The sequence below is a fragment of the Pristiophorus japonicus genome, chromosome 3 (genome assembly GCF_044704955.1).
Source record: "Pristiophorus japonicus isolate sPriJap1 chromosome 3, sPriJap1.hap1, whole genome shotgun sequence".
Taxonomy (NCBI): Eukaryota; Metazoa; Chordata; class Chondrichthyes; family Pristiophoridae; genus Pristiophorus; species Pristiophorus japonicus.
In genome coordinates, this window is record NC_091979.1 from 4487102 (window position 1) to 4506094 (window position 18993).

General features: G+C 49.6%; 1 protein-coding gene across 1 annotated transcript in view; it reads left to right on the plus strand.

Annotated features, from left to right (window-relative positions):
* stk11ip (serine/threonine kinase 11 interacting protein) overlaps positions 1–18993 on the plus strand; it is a 194639-nt gene that overhangs the window by 33368 nt on the left and 142278 nt on the right. Inside the window, exons 3-4 of the mRNA XM_070875140.1 lie at positions 1718–1920; positions 17164–17238. Coding sequence (XP_070731241.1) covers positions 1718–1920; positions 17164–17238 — 278 coding nt within the window. The remainder of the gene's footprint in view (positions 1–1717; positions 1921–17163; positions 17239–18993) is intronic.

An 18993-nucleotide genomic window follows, 5' to 3' on the forward strand; every position in this document is an offset into this window, starting at 1 on the left:
TGGGCAAAAATTTGGCAAATGGCGTATAATGGAAAGTGTGAGGTTATGCACTTTGGCAGAAAAAAATTGAAGAGCAAGTTATTATTTAAATGGAGAAAGATTGCAAAGTGCCGCAGTACAGCGGGACCTGGGGGTCCTGGTGCATGAAACACAAAAGGATAGTATGCAGGTACAGCAAGTGATCAGGAAGGCAAATGGTATCTTGGCCTTTATTGCAAAGGGATGGAGTATAAAAGCAGGGAAGTCTTGCTACAGTTATACAGGGTATTGGTGAGGCCACACCTGGAGTACTGCGTGCAGTTTTGGCTTCCATATTTACGAAAGGATATATTTGCTTTGGAGGCAGTTCAGAGAAGGTTCACTCGGTTGATTCCGGAGATGAGGGGATTGACTTATGAGGAAAGGTTGAGTAGGTTGGGCCTCCACTCATTGGAATTCAGAAGAATGAGAGGTGATCTGATCAAAATGTATAAGATTATGAGGGTGCTTGACAGGGTGAATGCAGAGAGGATGTTTCCACTGATAGAAGAGACTAGAACTAGGGGACATGATCTTGGATGAGGAGGAATTTCTTCTGAGGGTTGTAAATCTGTTAAATTCGTTGCCTCACAGAGCTGTGGAAGCTGGGTCATTGAATAAATTTAAAACAGATGGGCAGTTGCTTAAACGATAAGGGGATAAGGGGTTATGGGCAACGGGCAGGGAAGTGGAGCTGAGTCCTTGATCGGATCAGCCATGATCTTATTAAATGGTGGAGCAGGCTCGAGGGGCCCAATGGCCTACTCCTGCTCCTATTTCTTATGTTATGTTGCATGGACTGGAGAAGGTTGGCTGAGGAAAGATTGGATGGGCTGGGTTTGTTTTCTTTGGAACAGAGGAGGCTGAGGGGAGACCTTATTGAGATGTATAAAATTATGAGGGGCCCGGATAGAGTGGATAGGAAGGACCTGTTTCCCTTAGCAGAGGGGTCAACACCCAGGGGGCATAGATTTAAAGTAATTGGGGGGAGGTTTAGAGGGGATTTGAGGGGAAATGTCTTCACCCAGAGGGTGGTGGGGGTCTGGAACTCACGGCCTGAAAGGGTGGTAGAGGCAGAAACCCTCACCACATTTAAACAGTACTTGGATGTGCACCTGAAGTGCCGTAACCTGCAGGGCTACGGACCCAGAGCTGGAAAGTGGGATTAGGCTGGGTAGCTCTGTCGGCCGGCGCGGACACAATGGGCCGAAATGGCCTCCTTTGATGCTGTAAATTTCCATGATAGATTTTTGGATATTAAGTGAACTAAAGGGATATGGGGATCGGGCAGGAAAGTGGAGTTGAGGTCGCTGATCAGCCATGATCTTATTGAATGGCGGAGCAGGCTCGAGGGGCCGAATGGCCGACTCCTGTTCCTAATTCTTACGTTGCCATAACTCGATGCATTTATAAAAAAAATAAATTGTTTCTTCTTGTATCCTCTGGCTCTTTTGCCAATTATTGTCAATCTGTGTCCTCTGGTGCTTCGAAGCTGTGTAGAGTGGACAAGTGTACTGCGTTTGAATCCGAAACATTTGTTCTCCCCCCCCCCCCCCCCCCCCCCCCCCCAAATGGGGCTGGGATTGTCTACCACAGTGGCACAGTGTTGGTTAATGGGTGCGTCCCACTAACGGGGTGGGGGGGGTGGGGAAGGTTTGTTTGTCGTGTGTTGAGTGAATCTCTGCTGTCCTTTCTCCAGGTGACTCCGTACTGAGCGGGACAAGCACGCTGTCCCTGCTGACCATCAGTCTCCAGCTCCTCCACCAGCTCTTCGAGTTGCATCTCCTGGCCCGCAAGTACCAGCATGGCTTCGTGGCACTGCCCTCTCACCCCTCCGACACCGCCTCGGTTCTGGAGGTGCAGTTCCTTTTCGATGTGCTGCAGAAAACCATCTCGCTGAAGGTTGGTGGGGATCGTACAATCACAGAACGGTTACAGTACGGGAGAAGGCCATTTGGCCCGTCGAGCCCGTGCCGGCTCTTGGCTAGTCCCACTCTCCCGCCCTTTCCCCGGAGCCGTGGAAATTATGTTTCCTTCAGATACTTACCCAGTTGCCTTTTTGAAAGCCACGATTGAGCCTGCGTCAGACCACCCTTCTCAGACAGTGCATTCCAGATCCGAACCACTCGCTGCGTTTTTAAAAAAAAAAAAGGTTTTTCCTCATGTCGCCTTTGGTTCTTCTGCCAAGCACCTTAAATCTGATCCTTTGGTTCTTGACCCTTCCGCCAATGGGAACAGTTTCTCTCTGTCCAGACCCATCATGATTTTGAACACCTCCGTCCAATCTCCCCTCAACCTTCTCCGGTCTAACAACCCCAACTTCTCCAGTCTATCCACGTAACTGAAGTCCCTCATCCCTGGAACCATTCTCGTAAATCCCCTCTGCACCCTCTCGAAGGCCTTCACATCCTGCCTAAAGTGCGGAGCCCAGAATTGGACACAATACTCCAGTTGAGGCCGAGCCAGTGTTTTATACAGGTTCATCATAACTTCCACACTTTTGTACTCTGTGCCTCTATTTATGAAGCCCAGGATCCCGTAAGCTTTTTTTAACCGCTTTCTCAACCTGCCCTGCCACCGACAACAATTTGTGTCCATAGACCCCCAAGCCCCTCTGTTCATGCGCCCCCTTTAGGATTGTACCCTTTAGTTTATAATTGTCTCTCCTCGTTCTTCCGACCAAACTGTGTCACTTCGCACTTTTCTGTGTTAAATTTCATCTGCCACGTGTCTGCCCATCCCACCAGCCTGTCGATGTCCTTCCCACCCCTGCATCATTACCTCTGGTGTCCCCCCAGGATCTATCCTTGGCCCCCTCCTATTTCTTATCTACATGTTGCCCCTTGGTGACATCATCCGGAAACACAGCGTCAGTTTCCACATGTACGCTGATGATACCCAGCCCTACCTCACCCACTTCTCTCAACCCCTCCACGGTCTCTAAATTGTCAGACTGCTTGTCCCACATCCAGTTCTGGATGAGCAGGAATTTTCTCCGATTGAATATTGGGAAGACCGAAGCCACTGACTCCATCCCTCTCCCCAACTTCTGTCTGAGGCTGAACCAGACTGTTCGCCACCTTGGTGTCATATTTGACCCTGAAATGAGCTTTCAACCACATATCCACAGCATAACTAAGACCGCCTATTCCCACCTCCGTAACATCGCCCGTCTCCGCCCTTGCCTCAGCTCATCTGCTGCTAAAGCTCTCATCCGTGCCTTTGTTACCTCCAGACTTGACTATTCCAACGCAGTCCTGGCTGGCTTCTCACCTTGTACCCTACGCAAACTAGAGGTGATCCAAAACTTGGCTGCCCCATGTCCTAACTCGCACCAAGTCCCACTCGCCCATCACCCCCCTGTGCTCGCTGACCTACATTGGCTCCCGGTTAAGCAACGCCTCGATTTCAAAATTCTCATCCTTGTTTTCAAATCCCTCCATGGCCCTCACCCATCCCGATCTCTGTAACCTCCTCCAGCCCCACAACCCCCCCCCCGAGATGACTGCGCTCCTCTAATTGTGCCCTCCTGAGCATCCCTGATTTATAATCGCTCCACCATCAGTGGTTGTGTCTTCAGCTGCCTGGGCCCCAAGCTCTGGAACTCCCTCCCTAAACCTCTCTGCCTCTCTACCTCTCTTTCCTCCTTCAAGAAGCTCCTTAAAACCTACCTCATTGACCAAACCTGCCTTCATTTCTACTTATGTGGCTCGGTGTCAAATCTTTTATCTCACAAGACTCCTGTAAAGCACCTTGGGACGTTTCACTGTTAAAGTTGCTAGGGGCCCAAGTTTCCACATGATTTGCGCCTGATTTTTAGGAGCAACTGGTGGAGAACGGACTATCTTAGAAATCGCAATTCTCCACATTTTTTTTTTCTGCAGTTCTAGGCAGGTAGAACAGTTCTACTTTGGAACAGAATTTTTTCTTCAAAAGGGGGCGTGTCCGGCCACTGACGCCTGATTTCAAAGTTTCCACAGTGAAAACGTACTCCAAACTAACTTAGAATGGAGCAAGTGAAGATTTTTGTAGAACTGAAAAAACCTTGTCTACACATTAAAAAATCAGGCGCAAGTTACAAATTAGGCGTCCAGAACGAGGTGGGGGGGGGGAAGGGAAGTCAATAAATTCTATAATAAATCCTTATTTATACTTCTACAAATATTATACAAATAAATCCAATCTGAATAAACATTTATAAGCAAAGAAACGATTAAATAAACCATCTTCCTACCTGTGTGAAAGTGCTTCAGCCATCGTTCGGTCCCGGGGGTGGAGGGGGGAGGGGGGAGGGGAGCCGTTCCGTTCGTTCCCGGGGGGTGGGGGGGAGGGGGTGGGGAGGGAAATGGCTGCCTCAACTTTGAGGCTTCCTGCACCTTCTCACTGCTGCAGGAAGCCTCAGTGCTGATGGCAATGTGCTTTTATTAAAAAATGTTCAAAAATTAAACAGCTACAAAGAACTACAAAAATGGCCGAGTGCCAATGTTTCCTTCACACTGCGCGTGTGTGAACGCTCCAACGCGCACGCGCAGGGTTGCCGTCAGGAAAAAAACTAATTTAAATGGTACCTGCCCCCTCCCACTTACAACATCGGCGCGAGTGTAGGCTCCGCCTCCCTGGGCACCGCGCCAAACAGACAAGCAGCTGCAGGGCGCTCCAGAATCGCGCGGTTTTTTTTAGGCGCAGTTTTAGGCGCGAAAAACGGGCGCCCAGCTTGGAGGGGCGCCCGTTTTTTATCGTGTGGAAACTTGGGGCCCTATATAACTACAAGTTATTGTTGTGTTTGTTGTTGAAGTCTATCTCTATCCTCCTCACTGTTCTCTATACTTCCAAGTTTTGTGTCAACTGCAAATTTTTAAATTGTGCCCTGTACACTCACGTCCAAGTCATTAATATATATCAAGAAAAGCAGTGGTCCCAGTTCTGACCCCTGGGGAAACCCACTGTGTACATTCCTCCAGTTTCTGCATGTTCGTGGCTTAGTTTAAGATAGGTTGAATTCCCATAGATAATTTCATTCACTGCACTTTCTGACGCTTGGAACAAATACATTTCCTCTTTCACAGGGTGCAGATTAAAGGGGCAAAGTGTGTTTAAAAAGACAAGCCTGAAGGCTCTGTGCCTCAGTACGAGGAGTATTCGGAATAAGGTGGACGAATTAACTGCGCAGATAGCAGTTAACGGATATGATGTAATTGGCATCACGGAGACATGGCTCCAGGGTGACCAAGGCTGGGAACTCAACATCCAGGGGTATTCAACATTTAGGAAGGATAGACAGAATGGAAAAGGAGATGGGGTGGCGTGGCTGATTAAAGAGATTAACGCAATAGTAAGGAGGGACATTAGCTTGGATGATGTGGAATCGGTATGGGTGGAGCTGCGGAATACCAAAGGGCAGAAAATGTTAGTGGGAGTTGTGTACAGACCACCAAACAGTAGTAGTGAGGTTGGGGACAGCATCAAACAAGAAATAAGGAATGTGTGCAATAAAGGTACAGCAGTAATCATGGGCGACTTTAATCTACATATAGATTGGGCAAACCAAACTGGTAGCAATGCAGTGGAGGAGGATTTCCTGGAGTGTATTAGGGATGGTTTTCTTGACCAATATGTCGAGGAACCAACTAGAGGGCTGACCATCCTAGACTGGGTGATGTGTAATGAGAAGGGACTAATTAGCAATCTTGTTGTGCGAAGCCCCTTGGGGAAGAGTGACCATAATATGGTAGAATTCTTTCTTAAGATGGAGAGTGACAGTTAAATCAGAAACTAGGGTCCTGAACTTGAGGAAAGCTAACTTTGACGTCATGAGGTGTGAATTGGCTAGAATAGACTGGCGAATGATACTTAAAGGGTTGACGGTGGATAGGCAATGGCAAACGTTTAAAGATTACATGGATGAACTTCAACAATTGTACATCCCTGTCTGGAATAAAAATAAAACGGGGAAGGTGGCTCAACCGTGGCTAACAAGGGAAATTAAGGATACTGTTCGATCCAAAGAAGAGGCATATAAATTGTCCAGAAAAAGCAGCAAGCCTGAGGACTGGGAGAAATTTAGAATTCAGAGAGGAGGACAAAGGGTTTAATTAGGAGGGGGAAAATAAAGTACGAGAGGAAGCTTGCCGGGAACATAAAAACTGACTGCAAAAGCTTCGACAGATATGTGAAGAGAAAAAGATTAGTGAAGACCAACGTAGGTCCCTTGCAGTCGGACTCGGGTTATTTATAATGGGGAACAAAGAAATGGCAGACCCATTGAACAAATACTTTGGTTCTCTCTTCACGAAGGAAGACACAAATAACCTTCTGGAAATATTAGGGGACCTAGCGAGAAGGAGGAACTGAAGGATATCCTTATTAGGCGGGAAATTGTGTGAGGGAAATTGACTGGATTGAGGCCGATAAATCCCCGGGGCCTGATAGTCTGCATCCCAGAGTACTTAAGGAGGTGGCCCTAGAAATAGTGGATGCATTGGTGATCATTTTCCAACAGTCTATTGACTCTGGATTAGTTCCTATGGACTGGAGGGTAGCTAATGTAACACCACTTTTTTAAAAAAGGGAGAGAGAGAGAGAAAGCAGGTACTTATTAGACCGGTTAGCCTGACATCAGTAGTGGGGAAAATGTTGGAGTCATAAGAACATAAGAACATAAGAACATAAGAACATAAGAACATAAGAACATAAGAACATAAGAACATAAGAATTAGGAACAGGAGTAGGCCATCTAGCCCCTCGAGCCTGCTCCGCCATTCAACAAGATCATGGCTGATCTGGCCGTGGACTCGGCTCCACTTACCCGCCCGCTACCCGTAACCCTTAATTCCCTTATTGGTTAAAAATCTATCTATCTGTGATTTGAATACATTCAATGAGCTAGCCTCAACTGCTTCCTTGGGCAGAGAATTCCACAGATTCACAACGCTCTGGGAGAAGAAATTCCTTCTCAACTCGGTTTTAAATTGGCTCCCCGTATTTTGAGGCTGTGCCCCCTAGTTCTAGTCTCCCCGACCAGTGGAAACAACCTCTCTGCCTCTATCCTGTCTATCCCCTTCATTATTTTAAATGTTTCTATAAGATCACCCCTCATTCTTCTGAACTCCAACGAGTAAAGACCCAGTCTACTCAATCTATCATCACAAGGTAACCCTCTCATCTCCGGAATCAGCCTAGTGAATCGTCTCTGTACCCCCTCCAAAGCTAGTATATCCTTCCTTAAGTAAGGTGACCAAAACTGCATGCAGTACTCCAGGTGCGGCCTCACCAATACCCTGTACAGTTGCAGCAGGACCTCCCTGCTTTTGTACTCCATCCCTTTTGCAATGAAGGCCAACATTCCATTCGCCTTCCTGATTACCTGCTGCACCTGCAAACTAACTTTTTGGGATTCATGCACAAGGACCCCCAGGTCCCTTTGCACCGCAGCATGTTGTAATTTCTCCCCATTCAAATAATATTCCCTTTTACTGTTTTTTTTTTCCTCAAGGTGGATGACCCCACACTTTCCGACATTGTATTCCATCTGCCAAACCTTAGCCCATTCGCTTAACCTATCTCAATCTCTTTGCAGCCGCTCTGTGTCCTCTACAAAACCTGCTTTCCCACTAATCTTTGTGTCATCTGCAAATTTTGTTACACTACACTCTGTCCCCTCTTCCAGGTCATCTATGTATATTGTAAACAGTTGTTGTCCCAGCACCGATCCCTGTGGCACACCACTAACCACCGATTTTCAACCCGAAAAGGACCCATTTATCCAGACTCTCTGCTTTTTGTTAGCCAGCCAATTCTCGATCCATGCTAATACATTTCCTCTGACTCCGCGTAGCTTTATCTTCTGCAGTAACCTTTTGTGTGGCACCTTATCGAATGCCTGTTGGAAATCTAAATACACCACATCCATCGGTCCACCTCTATCCACCATACTCGTTATATCCTCAAAGAATTCCAGTAAATTAGTTAAACATGATTTCCCCTTCATGAATCCATGTTGCGTCTGCTTGATTGCACTATTCCTATCTAGATGTCCCGCTATTTCTTCCTTAATGATAGTTTCAAGCATTTTCCCCACTACAGATGTTAAACTAACCGGCCTATAGTTACCTGCCTTTTGTCTGCCCCCTTTTTTAAACAGAGGCTTTACATTAGCTGCTTTCCAATCCGCTGGTACCTCCCCAGAGTCCAAAGAATTTTGGTAGATTATAACTAATGCATCCTCTATAACTTCCGCCATCTCTTTTAATACCCTGGAATGCATTTCATCAGGACCAGGGGACTTGTCTACCTTGAGTCTCATTAGCCTGTCCAGCACTACCCCCCTAGTGATAGTGATTGTCTCAAGGTCCTCCCTTCCCACATTCCTGTGACCAGGAATTTTTGGCATGGTTTTTGTGTCTTCCACTGTGAAGACCGAAGCAAAATAATTGTTTATGGTCTCAGCCATTTCCACATTTCCCATTATTAAATCCCCCTTCTCATCTAAGGGACCAACATTTACTTTCGTCACTCTCTTCCGTTTTATATATCGGTAAAAGCTTTTACAATCTGTTTTTATGTTTTGTGCAAGTTTACTTTCGTAATCTATCTTTCCTTTCCTTTATTGCTTTCTTAGTCATTCTTTGCTGTCGTTTAAAATTTTCCCAATCTTCTTGTTTCCCACTAACCTTGGCCACCTTATACGCATTGGTTTTTAATTTGACACGCTCCCTTATTTCCTTGGTTATCCACGGCTGGTTATCCCTTCTCTTACCGCCCTTCTTTTTCACTGGAATATATTTTTGTTGAGCAGTATGAAAGAGCTCCTTAAAAGTCCTCCACTGTTCCTCAATTGTGCCACCGTTTAGTCTGTGTTTCCAGTCTACTTTAGTCAACTCTGCCCTCATCCCACTGTAGTCCCCTTTGTTTAAGCATAGTACGCTCGTTTGAGACACTACTTCCTCACCCTCAATCTGTATTACAAATTCAACCATACTGTGATCACTCATTCCGAGAGGATCTTTTACTAGGAGATCGTTTATTATTCCTGTCTCATTACACAGGACCAGATCTAATATAGCTTGCTCCCTTGTAGGTTCTGTAACATACTGCTCTAAGAAACAATCCCATATGCATCCTATGATCCTCCTCAAGGCTACCCTGTGCGATTTGATTTGACCAATCGATATGTAGGTTAAAATCCCCCATGATTACTGCCGTTCCTTTTTCACATGCCTCCATTATTCCCTTGATTATTGCCCGCCCCACCGTGAAGTTATTATTTGGGGGCCTATAAACTACGCCCACCAGTGACTTTTTCCCCTTACTATCTCTAACCTCCACCCACAGTGATTCAACATTTTGTTCATTAGAGCTAATATCATCTCTCACAACTGCCCTGATATCATCCTTTATTAACAGAGCTATCCCACCTCCTTTCCCTTCTTGTCTATCTTTCCGAATTGTCAGATACCCCTGTATGTTTAATTCCCAGTCTTGGCCACCCTGCAACCACGTTTCTGTAATGGCCACCAAATCATACCCATTTGTAATGATTTGTGCCGTCAACTCATTTACTTTATTTCGAATGCTGTGTTCGTTTAGGTAGAGTGCTTTAATACTAGTTTTTAAACCAATATTTTTAGTTTTGACCCCTCCTGCAGCCCCTTTATATTCATACATATTGTCCCTTCCTATCACCTTGTGGTTTACACTTACCCCAGTGCTACTCTGCTCTGTTGCCGCCTGCCTTTTGCATTCTTTCTTGGGGTCCTGTTCATCTGAGTTCTCACCCACTAACTAGCTCAGAGCCCTCTCCTGGGTTCCGAATACTCCTCGCATTGAGGCACCGAGCTTTCAGGCTTGCCTTTTTATTACACTTAGACCCTTTAGAATTTTGCTGCACAGTGGCCCTTTTTGTTTTTTGCCTTGGGTTTCTCTGCCCTCCACTTTTACTCATCTCCTTTCTGTTTTTTGCTTTTGTCTCCATTTTATTTCCCTCTGTCTCCCTACATTGGTTCCCGTCTCCCTGCATTGGTTCCCATCCCCCTGCCATATTAGTTTAACTCCTCCCCAACAGCACTAGCAAACATTCTCTCTAGGACATTGGTTCTGGTCCTGCCCAGGTGCAGACCGTCCGGTTTGTACTGGTCCCACCTCCCCCAGAACCAGTTCCAATGCCCCAGGAATTTGAATCCATCCCTGCTGCACCACTGCTCAAGCCACGTATTCATCTGAGCTATCCTGTGATTCCTACTCTGACTAGCTCGTGGCACTGGTAGCAATCCCAAGACTACTACTTTTTAATTTAGCTCGTAGCTCCTTAAATTCATCTCGTAGGACCTCATCCCTTTTTCTACCTATATCGTTGGTACCAATGTGCACCACGACAACTGGCTGTTCACTCTCCCTTTTCAGAATGTCCTGCACCCGCTCCGAGACATCCTTGACCCTTGCACCAGGGAGGCAACATACCACACTGGAGTCTCGGTTGCGCCGCAGAAACGCCTATCTATTCTCCTTACCATTGAATCCCCTATCACTATTGCTCTCCCACTCTTTTTCCTGCCCTCCTGTGCAGCAGAGCCAGCCACGGTGCCATGAACTTAGTTGCTGCTGCCCTCCTGCACCTAGTTTCTGTGTTGTCCCATCACACACTCCCAGGGCAGGTACAGCACGGGGTTAGATACAGAGTAAAGCTCCCTCTACACTGTCCCATCAAACACTCCCAGGGCAGGTACAGCACGGGTTAGATAGAGTAAAGCTCCCTCTACACTGTCCCATCACACACTCCCAGGGCAGGTACAGCACGGGGTTAGATACAGAGTAAATCCCCCTCGACACTGTCCCATCAAACACTCCCAGGGCAGGTACAGGGGGTTAGATACAGAGTAAAGCTCCTCCACACTGTCCCATCAAACACTCCCAGGGCAGGTACAGCACGGGTTAGATCGAGTAAAGCTCCCTCTACAGTATCTAGCAATAAGTTAATGACCAGATTATCTGTTTTTTTTTTAGTGATGTTGGTTGCAGGTTAAATATTGGCCAGGACACTGCAGACAAATCCCCTGCTCTTTATATGATGTGATGGAATGTTTAATGACCACCCGAGGGAGCAGGCAGTGGCCTGAACTGAAAGCCAGTGGATCAGGGGGAGCTCCTCTGAAAGGCGGCACCTTTTACTGTGCCTGATTCTGATTGGTTTACCTTGAACTGGTGCTTCAGTGAGGGAGGGTGCAAGGCTGGTTGGGACATTGGCGGGATAATTCATCTTGAAATATTCGAAAACATCTTCACAATCCAAGAAAGAAACAAAGACTTGCATTTATATAGTGCCTCTCACCACCACCGGACCTCTGCCAATGCAGTGCCTTTTGGAGTGTTGTCATTGTTGTAATGTGGGAAACGCGGCAGCCAAATTGCGCACAGCAAGCTCCCACACACAGCAATGTGATAATGACCGGATAATCTGTTTTTGTTGTGCTGATTGATGGATAAGTATTGGCACCCAGGACACCGGGGAGAACTCCCCTGTTCTTCTTCGAAATAGTGCCCTGGGATCTTTTACGTCCACCTGAGGGGGCAGACGGGGCCTCGGTTTAACGTCACGTCGGAAAGACGGCCCCTCCGACAGTGCAGCACTCTCTCAGCACTGCACTGGGCGTGTCAGCCTTGATTTTTGTGCTCAAGTACCGGGAGTGGAACTTGAACCCACGACCTTCTGGCTCAGAGGCGAGGGTGCTGCTCACTGAGCCACAGCTGACGAGTCAAACTGAGGTTAAGTTGCAAAACAAGTGAATTTGTGGCACCTCGTGGCACCCGTTTCCATAGATCCAACAGGCTAAAGGTTTACCGTAGACTTTTCTCCACCATATGCCGGAATCCTATTTTCCTTGGAGTGGAGGGGCAGTTGCAGTGACTTTAATTTTGTGCAGTCTTGCCCCAGGGACAGCTGTGGCGGGGGAGGGGGGGTGGTGCGGGGGCGGGGGTGGAGAGAATCTAGAAATAACATTTCTGGAGGAGCGTGGACGAACTGGGACAGACTCCAGAATCCTTGGAGCTCGATTGATTCCTGGGATGGGAGGGCTGTCTTATGAGGAGAGATTGAGTAGACTGGGCCTGTATTCTCTGGAGTTTAGAAGAATGAGAGGTGATCTCATTGAAACGTACAAAATTCTCACAGGGTTTGACAGGGTAGATGCAGGGAGGGTGTTTCCCCCCGGGGCTGGGGAGTCTAGAACCAGGGGTCACAGTCTCAGGATAAGGGGTCGGCCATTGACTGAGATGAGGAGGAATTTCTTCACTCAGAAGGTAGTGAATCTCTGGAATTCTCTGCCCCAGAGGGCTGTGGACGCTCAGTCTCTGAGTATATTCAAGGCTGAGATCAATAGATTTTTGGAGTGTAGGGGAATCGAGGGACATGGGGATCGGGCGGGAAAGTGGAGTTGAGGTCGATGATCACCTATGATCTCATTGAATGGTGGAGCAGACTCGAGGGGCCGAATGGCCGACCCCTGCTCCCTATTCCTTATATTCTTGTGTCATCTTCATAGGCAGTCCCTCGGAATCGAGGAAGACTTGCTTCCACCCTAAAAGTGAGTTCTCAGATGTCTGAACAGTCCAATACGAGAACCACAGTCCCTGTCACAGGTAGGACAGACAGTGGTTGAGGGAAGGGGAGGGTGGGACTGGTTTGCCGCACGCTCCTTCCGCTGCCTGCGCTTGATTTCTGCATGCTCTCGGCGACGAGACTCGAGGTGCTCAGCGCTCTCCGGGATGCTGGGGAGTGATACGTCCTTACTACACAGTATAAATGCATACGAGGCCCATGCTTGAGAGAAGGTCAGTCTGTGACCTGTCCTTTATTCCTTAGCACTCAAGTGATGAAGGTGGGTGGAGCTTCCCCTTTTATACCTGAAGGTCCAGGTTAGGAGTGTCTCCCACCTCGTGGTCAGTGTTCTCACGGTGTACAACTTAGGTCAGTTTATACATGGGTTACAATGATAGTTGAATACATGACATCACCTCCCCGCCAAAGTCTATTGGGATCACAGGTTGAGTCTCTCTGGTGGTTTACGCTCCCTTGTAGAGCGCCTGAGTTGGGACCCCGGTTGTTGGGCGCTGGCCTGAGTGTCTGCTGTTTGCAGTGCCTCAGGCCTGTCCGGACTGCCCACAGTGACTGGGCTCTCCTCCCTTTGGTTCCGGTGTTCGGTCACCTGTGGTGGAGTGAACTCTATCGTGTTCTTCCTCTGCTTCTTCTATGGGGTTGCTGAACCTTCTTTTTGTTTGATCCACATGTTTGCGGCAGATTTGTCCATTGGTAAGTTTAACTACCAGAATCCTATTTCCCTCTTTGGCAACCACAGTGCCTGCGAGCCATTTGGGCCCTGCAGCGTAGTTGAGGACAAAAACAGGGTCATTTACATCAATACATCACGCCCTCGCATTCCTGTCATGGTAGTGATATTGTGACTGGCGCCTGCTCTCGACAGTTTCTTTCATGGTGGGGTGTATAAGGGATAACCGGGTTTTGAGCGACCTTTTCATTAGTAGCTCTGCAGGTGGAACCCCTGTGAGCGAGTGTGGTCGGGATCTATAGGCCAACAGGAGGCGTGATAAGCGGGTTTGTAGGGAACCCCCTTGGAATCTGAGCATCCCCTGTTTGATTATCTGCACTGCTCGTTCTGCCTGGCCGTTTGAGGCCGGCTTGAACGGTGCCGTTCTAACATGGTTAATTCCATTGCCTGCCATGAAGTCCTGGAATTCAGTGCTTGTGAAGCACGGGCCATTGTCGCTGACCAAGATGTCCGGTAGACCGTGGGCGGCGAACATTGCCCGTAGGCTTTCTACCGTGGCAGAGGATGTGCTTGAATTTAAAATGTCACACTCGATCCATTTGGAGTAGGCATCTACTACAACCAAAAACATTTTCCCCATGAAAGGACCTGCGTAGTCCACATGGATGCGTGACCAAGGCTTGGCGGGCCATGGCCAGAGGCTAAGGGGGGCTTCCCTGGGCGCATGGCCCAGCTGGGCTCACGTGTTGCACCTGCGAACACAAAGTTCCAGATCTGTGTCTATCCCTGGCCACCAAACGTGTGACCTGGCAATTGCCTTCATCGTGACAATGCCCGGGTGCCCATTGTGGAGTTCTCTGATGAACACCTCTCTGCCCATCTGGGGCATGACTACGCAGTTTCCCCACAGTAGGCAATCAGTCTGAATCGAGAGTTCATCCTTGCGCCTGTGAAATGGTTTAAATTTCTCAGGGCATGCCCTGTACGTGGCGGCCCAGTCCCCATTCTGGACACATTTCTTGACTAGCGACAATAGCGGGTCTCTATTTGTCCAGACTTTAATCTGACGGGCTGTCACGGGTGAGCCTTCGCTTCCGAAAGCTTCAACAGCCATGACCATCTCAGCACCATGCTCGGTAGCCCCCTCAGTGGTGGCTAGTGGGAGCCTGCTGAGTGCATCGGCGCAGTTTTCGGTGCCCGGTCTGTGCCGAATTGTGTAGTCATAGGCAGCTAACGTGAGTGCCCACCTCTGTATGCGGGCCGATGCATTTGCATTTATGGCCTTGTTGTCGGCCAAAAGGGACGTTAGGGGTTTGTGATCTGTCTCCAGCTCAAATTTCCTGCCAAACAGGTACTGGTGCATTTTCTTTACTGCATATACACATGCGAGCGCCTCCTTTTCTACCATCCCCTAGCCCCTTTCTGCCTGGGACAGACTCCTGGAGGCATAAGCTACCGGCTGTAACTGACCCTTGGCATTGACATGCTGCAACACACACCCGACACCATAGGACGACGCATCGCACGTTAACACAAGTTTCTTACATGGGTCATATAGCGTTAACAGATTGTTGGAACATAACAAATTGCGTGCTCTATTAAAAGCCCTTTCCTGGCTGTCCCCCCAGACCCATTCGCGACCTTTGTGTAGGAGCACGTGTAGTGGCTCTAGCAGCGTGCTCAATTTGGGAAGAAAGTTCCCAAAATAGTTCAGGAGCCCCAGGAACGAACGCAGCTCCGTCGTGTTGCGGGGTCTGGGTGCTCTCTGGATCGCTTCCGTCTTGGACGCAGTAGGGCTGATCCCGTCTGCTGCTACCCTCATCCCCAGGAATTCTACCTCTGGAGCTAGGAAGACGCACTTCGCCTTTTTCAGTCGCAGACCTACCCGGTCCAGTCTGCGTAGCACCTCCTCCAGGTTGTGGAGGTGTTCTTCAGTATCGTAACCCGTAATGAGGATGTCGTCCTGAAAAACCACCGTCCCTGGAATCGACTTGAGGATGCTTTCCATATTTCGTTGGAAGATCGCGGCGGCCGAGCGAATCCCGAACGGACATCTGTTGTACTCAAACAACCCCTTGTGTGTCGTGATGGTGGTCAGCTTCTTCGACTCACTCGCCAGCTCCTGGGTCATGTAAGCTGAGGTGAGGTCCAATTTTGAAAAATGTTTGCCACCGGATAGTGTCGCAAAGAGGTCCTCCGCTCTCAGTAGCGGGTACTGGTCTTGGAGTGACACCCGATTGATGGTGGCCTTGTAATCACCACATATCCTGACCGACTCATCCGCCTTGAGCACCGGCACAATCGGGCTCGCCCAGTCACTGAATTCGACTGGCGAGATGATGCCTTCCCTCAACAGGCGGTCCAATTCGCTTTCTAACTTTTCCCGCATCACGTACGGCACCGCTCTGGCCTTGTGGTGTACTGGCCTGGCATCCGGGTTTATGTGAATCACTACCTTGGCCCCCATGAAAGTGCCAATGCCGGTTGAAATAATGAGTCAAATTTGTCCAGGATCTGTGAGCATGATACTCGCTCCACAGAGGAAATTGCATTGACATCGCCCCATTTCCAGTTCATGACAGCAAGCCAACTCCTCCCCGGTAGTGCGGGAGCGTCCCCTGGGACAATCCAGAGTGGCAACCTGTCCTCCGAATCTTTGTGGGTCACGACTACCGTGGCGCTGCCTAGCACCGGAATGATCTGCTTTGTGTCAGTCCGTAGCTGTGTGTCAATCGGCGATAATTTTGGCCTCCTGGCCTTGGATGCCCACAACTTTTCGAACTGTTTGATACCCATCAGGGACTGGCTGGCCCCCGTGTCTAACTCCATTGATACTGGGATGCCATTGAGGAGCACTTTCATCATTATCGGTGGCGTCCTGGTGTATGAACTGTATACGTGCTCCACATGAACTCGTTGAACTTCAGCTTCCAGCGATTTCCCCCAGCGTTCATTTCTGCAATTTCTGCAGGTATTTTGCTCATCTCTGCAAACTCCGGCTGAATGTCTACCTCCACGCCTCCAGCATGAGTTGCGGTTTGAAACAGAAGGTCCCTTGCTAGTCGATCGTCCCTGACTGCCCCTGTTATTGTCCTTGAGTGCACCATTAACAGGTGTTGATGGCCCTATTACTGGCCGCATTGTCCCTTGCAATGGCGTGAATTGCTGTTCAGCTTGCCATTGTCTCTGTTGAACTCCCCCTCTGGGTTCGACTACATATTGGGGCATGCCTGACTGCCCTTGTCTGCCTGGAGAACTGTGTGCTGCTTTAACAATGTTGAATCTCTGTCCCAACCATTCCTTAACACAGTACCTCTCGTCTGTTCTGCTAGTGGCCATGCTCGCGTGGTTTAAATCCCAGTTTCTTGTCGCCATTGATACGTCCTTACTGCACAGGAGGCCCATGCTTGAGAGAAGGTCAGTCTGTGACCTGTCCTTTATTCCTTAGCACTCAAGTGATGAAGGTGGGTGGAGCTTCCCCTTTTATACCTGAAGGTCCAGGTTAGGAGTGTCTCCCATCTAGTGGTCAGTGTTCTCACAGTGTACAACTTAGGTCAGTTTATACATGGGTTACAATGCTGGTTGAATACATGACAGGGAGGTCTTTGGCCAGGGACTCCCAGGTGTCAGTGGGGATGTTGCATTTTATCGAGGAGGCTTTTCGACATATTCTTGTGCAGAAGAGCAATGGAATGGGAACTGCCCGAAGAAATGAGATTAAAAAGGGCTGAGAGGGGAGATTGGCACGTGCGAGAACTGGACAGCATCTGAAATAAGAGAGGCTGGATGTTTTGGGTGTAGGCCCCCTGGTCAGAACTTTAAATTGGAGCATGTCTGTTTAATACCATTTCTTCTTTGTTCATCCCAGTTGGTGCATCCCCCGGGACCCAAACTCCAGACGCCCGTCAGGATCTTCGCTTTCAAATCGCTGCGATTCTTGGAGGTACGTCCGTCGATATCCAGGTCAGCGTGTGGGCTGGCAGCTCGCCTCGAAACGGCTGGTGAAAGCAGGGTGCATCGAAACCAGCCAGATGTGTGGGATCCCCATCTCGGTCAGGGCAGGGGACGGAGGTGCAATTGGCCTCTGCCTCCCTGGGCTGGTGGGGGGCGGGGGGGGGGGGAGCGAGGGTTGAGGAGCGAGGGTTGAGGACTGGCTCTCGCCATCTACAGGACACTCCCACTTTCACACTCTCTGGGACCTGATCTCCCCCCTCTTTCTCTCTTTTGCCCCCCCCTCTTTTGCCCCCCCTCTTTCTCTCTTTTGCCCCCCTCTTTCTCTCTTTTGCCCCCCTCTTTCTCTCTTTTGCCCCCCTCTTTCTCTCTTTTGCCCCCTCTTTCTCTCTTTTGCCCCTCTCTTTCTCTCTTTTGCCCCCCTCTTTGTCTCTTTTGCCCCCCTCTTTGTCTCTTTTGCCCCCCTCTTTCTCTCTTTTGCCCCCTCTTTCTCTCTTTTGCCCCCCTCTTTCTCTCTTTTGCCCCCCTCTTTCTCTCTTTTGCCCCCCTCTTTCTCTCTTTTGCCCCCCTCTTTCTCTCTTTTGCCCCCCTCTTTCTCTCTTTTGCCCCCCTCTTTCTCTCTTTTGCCCCCCTCTTTCTCTCTTTTGCCCCCCTCTTTCTCTCTTTTGCCCCCCTCTTTCTCTCTTTTGCCCCCCTCTTTCTCTCTTTTGCCCCCCTCTTTCTCTCTTTTGCCCCCCTCTTTCTCTCTTTTGCCCCCCCTCTCTCTTTTGCCCCCCCTCTCTCTTTTGCCCCCCTCTCTCTTTTGCCCCCCCTCTCTCTTTTGCCCCCCCTCTCTCTTTTGCCCCCCCTCTCTCTTTTGCCCCCCCTCTCTCTTTTGCCCCCCCTCTCTCTTTTGCCCCCCCCCTCTCTTTTGCCCCCCCTCTCTCTTTTGCCCCCCCTCTCTCTTTTGCCCCCCCTCTCTCTTTTGCCCCCCCTCTCTCTTTTGCCCCCCCTCTCTCTTTTGCCCCCCCTCTCTCTTTTGCCCCCCCCTCTCTCTTTTGCCCCCCCCTCTCTCTTTTGCCCCCCCCTCTCTCTTTTGCCCCCCCCTCTCTCTTTTGCCCCCCCTCTCTCTTTTGCCCCCCCTCTCTCTTTTGCCCCCCCTCTCTCTTTTGCCCCCCCTCTCTCTTTTGCCCCCCCTCTCTCTTTTGCCCCCCCTCTCTCTTTTGCCCCCCCTCTCTCTTTTGCCCCCCCTCTCTCTTTTGCCCCCCCTCTCTCTTTTGCCCCCCCTCTCTCTTTTGCCCCCCCTCTCTCTTTTGCCCCCCCTCTCTCTTTTGCCCCCCCTCTCTCTTTTGCCCCCCCCTCTCTCTTTTGCCCCCCCCTCTCTCTTTTGCCCCCCCCTCTCTCTTTTGCCCCCCCTCTCTCTTTTGCCCCCCCTCTCTCTTTTGCCCCCCCCTCTCTCTTTTGCCCCCCCTCTCTCTTTTGCCCCCCCCTCTCTCTTTTGCCCCCCCCTCTCTCTTTTGCCCCCCCCTCTCTCTTTTGCCCCCCCCTCTCTCTTTTGCCCCCCCCTCTCTCTTTTGCCCCCCCCTCTCTCTTTTGCCCCCCCCTCTCTCTTTTGCCCCCCCCTCTCTCTTTTGCCCCCCCCTCTCTCTTTTGCCCCCCCCTCTCTCTTTTGCCCCCCCCTCTCTCTTTTGCCCCCCCCTCTCTCTTTTGCCCCCCCCTCTCTCTTTTGCCCCCCCCTCTCTCTTTTGCCCCCCCTCTCTCTTTTGCC